Source organism: Danio rerio, chromosome 2 (assembly GCF_052040795.2).
Source record: "Danio rerio strain M-AB ecotype USA chromosome 2, GRCz13ab, whole genome shotgun sequence".
NCBI lineage: Eukaryota > Metazoa > Chordata > Actinopteri > Cypriniformes > Danionidae > Danio > Danio rerio.
In genome coordinates, this window is record NC_141022.1 from 3,422,501 (window position 1) to 3,427,500 (window position 5,000).

At 42.1% G+C, this 5,000-nt stretch overlaps 1 protein-coding gene across 3 annotated transcripts in view; it reads left to right on the forward strand.

The window, feature by feature from the left end:
• eif2b5 (eukaryotic translation initiation factor 2B, subunit 5 epsilon) overlaps nucleotides 1-5,000 on the forward strand; it is a 393,495-nt gene that overhangs the window by 379,109 nt on the left and 9,386 nt on the right. Inside the window, exons 4-5 of one of the 3 annotated variants that reach the window (XM_087239768.1) lie at nucleotides 1,941-2,164; nucleotides 2,711-5,000. The exon at nucleotides 2,711-5,000 is cut by the window's right edge and continues 182 nt beyond it. Coding sequence is in view for 2 of the 3 variants with exons in the window: in NM_001113597.1 (NP_001107069.1) it covers nucleotides 1,941-2,118 (178 nt within the window). In the remaining variant the exon portion in view is untranslated. Of the gene's footprint in view, nucleotides 1-1,917; nucleotides 2,165-2,710 lie in introns of all 3 variants that reach the window. The other 2 variants (XM_087239767.1, NM_001113597.1) reach the window with 2 other exon arrangements.

Below are 5,000 nucleotides of genomic sequence, written 5' to 3' on the forward strand. Positions count from 1 at the left end.
TATTTAAAGGTTCAGTCTAAAATATTTTTTGGTCTAAAAACATATGAACAGACAGAAAATATTCCAGAATTTTAAGAAAAACGTTTTTTTTTTTTTAAAAGTGGTGTTTTCTAGTTATTACAAACAAAACCTCATGAAGTTTGTTTGTTTTTTTTCTTTGGAAATACACGCTATGATGTTTTATACTTCCAAAATAAATTTTGTCTACATCCACCTTTCCCTGAGCGAGTTATGGCAATTTATTTCAATGGTTTTCCAAGGCGTTTTTCAGTGGGAAAAAATTGTGCATTTATTTACTGAAAATGTATTTGCTCAAAAGTTCTGGAATGAACTAAACGGAAAGATCGTTACAAAATAACAGGACACTGAAGCAAGTTTGACTTTTTCCAAATAATATATTTTTAGTTACCATAAACAACACCACTTACAATGAACAACTAAAAAATAAGAAAATAATAAATAATGCATCAAAGTCCAAATAAACATGGTGCAAATCCTCAGTTAAAAATTAGATATAAATATTTACTATGCTATAAAATGTTACATAACTAAACCAGATTCAATATGGACCATCCTTAGGTTTTATGTGCCAGCATATGGTGTTGACCCTGCTGCTTATCAACTTTTGCGTTGCAGACAAACAGCCACACCTTCATTTGCGTACTTTAAAAACAGCAAGACCAGCAGTTCGTCTTTGCTGTGTCACTGTTTTGTCATGTTTCTGTGCTGTTGTGTATGCAAAAGTACTTAGTATGAGAATTATTTCATGCAAAACTTTTTTTTTTTTTTTGCGTTTTATTTAGCCGCGCGTAAACGTACAGCCTATTTCTCATTCCGGGTTCAATTAGCTGATTGGAGGTCCACAAAGCGAAACCTATGGTTATTGGTTAAGAGAGAGCGAGTTTGAACCAATCATGGCATGGAGGATGGAAAATGCATCAATGGATCATGTCTGGTTTGTCAGGAGACACAAGCCACGAGCGTTCCTTTGTCAAATCAGCGTTGTCAAAATGTGATGACGTAACCACACTGATTCCGGAGCCACTGAAGGTCTGGGAATGTCCTGTTTTACAGCGATGTAAAGCAGAGACTATCTTCTATATGCCAATCTTTGAATTGAACGGATCGGATCTGCGGATCAAAGTTATTAAACATTTAAGAACAATTCTTATTTCATTCTTTAAGGGTTAATAAGCTTAAAATATTGCAATGCACACAACATTATGGGTGACATATTCAAGTTCAAAAAAAGCATATGTGCATCTCACTGGCGCATCGGTGAGCAAGACAGCAAGTCTTTGTGATTATCAAAAGCCACGTTATGCAGGCTAATGTCAGCAAACCACCAAGAAGAAGCAAGTGTGGATGCAAAAGGAAGCTGTCTGAATGGGAGGTCCGGGTGCTAACCCTGATTGTATCCAAAAAAACATAAAACCACAACTGCACAAGTCACTGCAGAATTAAATGTGCAAACTCTCCTGTTTGCACCAAAACTGTTGAGAAGGGTCTGGCTGCAGAGTGGAACTTGCATCTTCAGGCATGCACTCTCGGGCTTGCACGCTCAGGCACCCACGCTTCCAATGCAAGTGACGTCATAAACAATCGACACCTGCACCGGTCACGTCACTAGAAATCAACACAAATAAACCAAAAGTAAGTTTCCAGTTCGTTTGCGTTGACAGTGATGACTTTGTCAATTAATTTTAAGTAGGCTACTTGCGTTGTACAACATGACAGACCCCCCCACACCCCGAAAAGCAGGTAGTATATTCATCATATGATTATAAGCTTTGATGTAAATTTACCAAAACAGGCTACTGTTAACATTCATACCAGTATTGAAGTATAGTCAGCTCTGTGTGTAGACCAGATTTTGCAGACGTACCAGTGTTTGTCATTCATGTATCATTAAAACAGCTTTATGTAACGTTTCTTTAAAGGCAGCGGCGCAAAATGGAGAAGAACGTGTCCGTGATGACGATGATCTTCAAAGAGTCCTCGCCGGGCCACAAGACGCGGTGTGAAGAGGAGGACATGATCATGGCCATAGACAGCAAGAGCAAACGCATTCTGCATTACCAGAGAGCACAGGCCTTGAAGAGACTGCAGTTCCCCATGGTGAGCTGTTTCTTATAATAGTTGCATGAATGAGAATCTGCACACAGTTAAGCCTGATTTATACTTCTGCGTCAAGTGGCCGGCGTAACCCACGGCGCAGGCAACGCGCGTGGCTGTGCATTTATACTTCTGCGTGCTGTCTCTGTTGGTCTTCATTAACACTTCCGAAACGCTAGTTGGCAGTGAGGTGTAAATGTTCCTCTGTGTCGAGTTTCTTCTCTGCTGTTTTGCTTTTCCTGAACACTTCCGGGATGTACAAGTGGCTCAAACTCGCTCATTTTGAGGCAGGAACCGTCAGACTTGCAACAACTTTAACTATGAGGTAAACACAAAACAAAACTTTCCACCCGGAGCTCCTTCACGGGACTCCACACTTGTAAACAATCGCTCGCGCCATTTGCACGGCTCTCGGTCCCGCCCAGACTCGTCAGCGCTACCAAGCCGACCAATCACAGAGCTTACGCTACGCGTCGTTGCGACGTGTATTTACATTTTTTGAGAGGTGCACATCAGCGACGCCGATGGCCACGGCGAAGGGCTATGCGTCAGCGCCGTAGCATACGCCGGCGTTTGATGCAGAAGTATAAATCAGCCTTTATGCAGGGTACAGAGCACCTTACGAGGGGAACTATTATGCCTCTTTTTACAAGATGTAAAATAAGTCTGTGATGTCCTTAGATCAATGTTTCCCAACCCTGTTCCTGGAGGCTAGGGGTTGCACTGACTAGTCGACTTTAATGCTCTGCCGTGATGCTTTTTGATTGACGTTGACTAGTCGTGCTGCGCAGATCTTGTGTTTTTTGACCTGAACTACATGGCAGCTTTACATACTAAAGTAGTTCACTGAATGAAAATGCCCTTCTGACTATTTACGGTAAATGATGTTTCCCATAATAAGGACATGTTTGTCCAAAGAATGTTTGTCCGTCCGTCCCAAGCGGCAACCTCCCCCTCTCCCTGGGGAAGCCAATACGGAAGTAATTGAAACTGCAATTCATCGACATTCCGCTAAAAATGAGTTAATCAGATGCTGGATTCGAACCGGGTTCATGATCCAAGTAGATGCTGCACACTGGTGGTGGTGTGGAGAGACCACACCCCCCCCCCCCTTTTAATGATTGTGAAGCGCTTTGGGTGTATGGCCATACACAACAAATGCGCTATAAAAATACACATTACATTACATGATCGATCACGTCAAAACATGTTGCCATGCGCTTTACGAGCTTTGCTACTCATGCTGCTGGGTGTTGCGCTCTTTAGTTAAGTTGTCTCTGTCAATCAAACGGTGATGGGTGGGAATCACTCAACTAGCTTATTCAAATGAGGTGCACTATTTGCGTTTAGCATAAATAAACACACAAAATCGGCATCACCCCCACCCCCTCTCTCGCAGGGGCCCCAAGGCCCCGTTTACACTAGTGCGTTTTAGTTTGAAAACGCATAAGTTTTGCTACGGTTACGCCATCCGTCCACACTACGCCGGAGTTCTCGAGCGCCGAAAACGGAGCTTTTTGAAAACGCTGGAGAGGCCGTTTTCATTCTAAAACGCTGCTGCTCCGTCTCAGTGTGGATGGGGAAAGACGGAGACATCTGAAAACGGAGGCGGGGCTGCCGACGTTCGCCTATCTGATTGGGGCTTTTCCTCAATATTAAGTAGCCTAACACACACAGTTCAGTCTCGCATCCTCTTCTTGTAAGTTCAGACTTCGCAGTTTGATCAAGGCTGCATCTCTTCTTCTCAGTTTGATATGGAAAACAGATTATACCGAGGACACGGGTAAATCTTCAAAGGGAACAGTGTACTTTATAACTTCATTCACATCACCTTGGCTACGTGTTTCACTTTCTCAACAATAAAATGTAAACATGATTTAAGGAACTGCCTATTTTCTTTTTAATATTAGCAACTTAACAGACGGCAGAAATGTTGAGGCGCCGTGCTGCATATATGAGCGTCATCTTCACTGTGTGGATATTTATAACAAAACGGAGCCGATTACAACTGCCTCCTTTCAATTTCAGTGAAAATACGAAACATACCCTCTCTTTTGCTGAACATCAGTTTTAATAATCGATCATTTTAAAAGTATAACATACAATAAGTTTATACATTGTAGGAAATAAAGGCAAGCGATCAGTCAATGTACCTGGATTAATCATTAATTTATCTTTGCGCTTAACCAAAACATGTTACCCGTGAACAAGTAACTTAATAGATTCCAATGACCAAAGTCAGGGAATTGGCCTATGTCGTTAGATAAAGACAACAACATCAATGAAATATCACGTTTAGCAAATATAGTGAGATTAGATCCAGCGGGAGATGCTTGATGAGCAGTCCGACAAGCAGAGCTCTCATCTGGGTAAATGGGCTGCAGCGCTTGCCCGAGAGTGTCTGTGTGGTCACATGATGTGCGTTTTCAGCGTTTTGGTGTGGACGGAGAGCAGTTCAGAAACGCTGGGTAAAACGCGAGTGTGGACGCGGATCGTTTTCATTCTACAACGCCGTTTTAAAACTAAAACACACTAATGTAAACGGGGCCCAAGTGTGCCCATTGGTTAATCTGGCCCATACGCCACCTCATTCTTCAGTTTCTCATCAAATATTCTGCCCAATCAAATGCTCTCTAGTATCTGACATGCCCCGCCCCCTTCTTCTCTTTTTTTTCATTTGATGTTCTCGAGCTCAACCACTCTCACTGGCAGAGCGGTGATAAAACTAAATGCTATTGGCTGTTTTTTTAAAAAGGGGAGTGGCTACTCTCTCCCACCCTCTCTTTGTGATTTAGTTGAGATTATGTCAAACATCAAATAAAAAAATGCACATTTCAAGCAACTTGGAGGGACTTTTAATGCACATTAAAATCCAGCAGTTCATC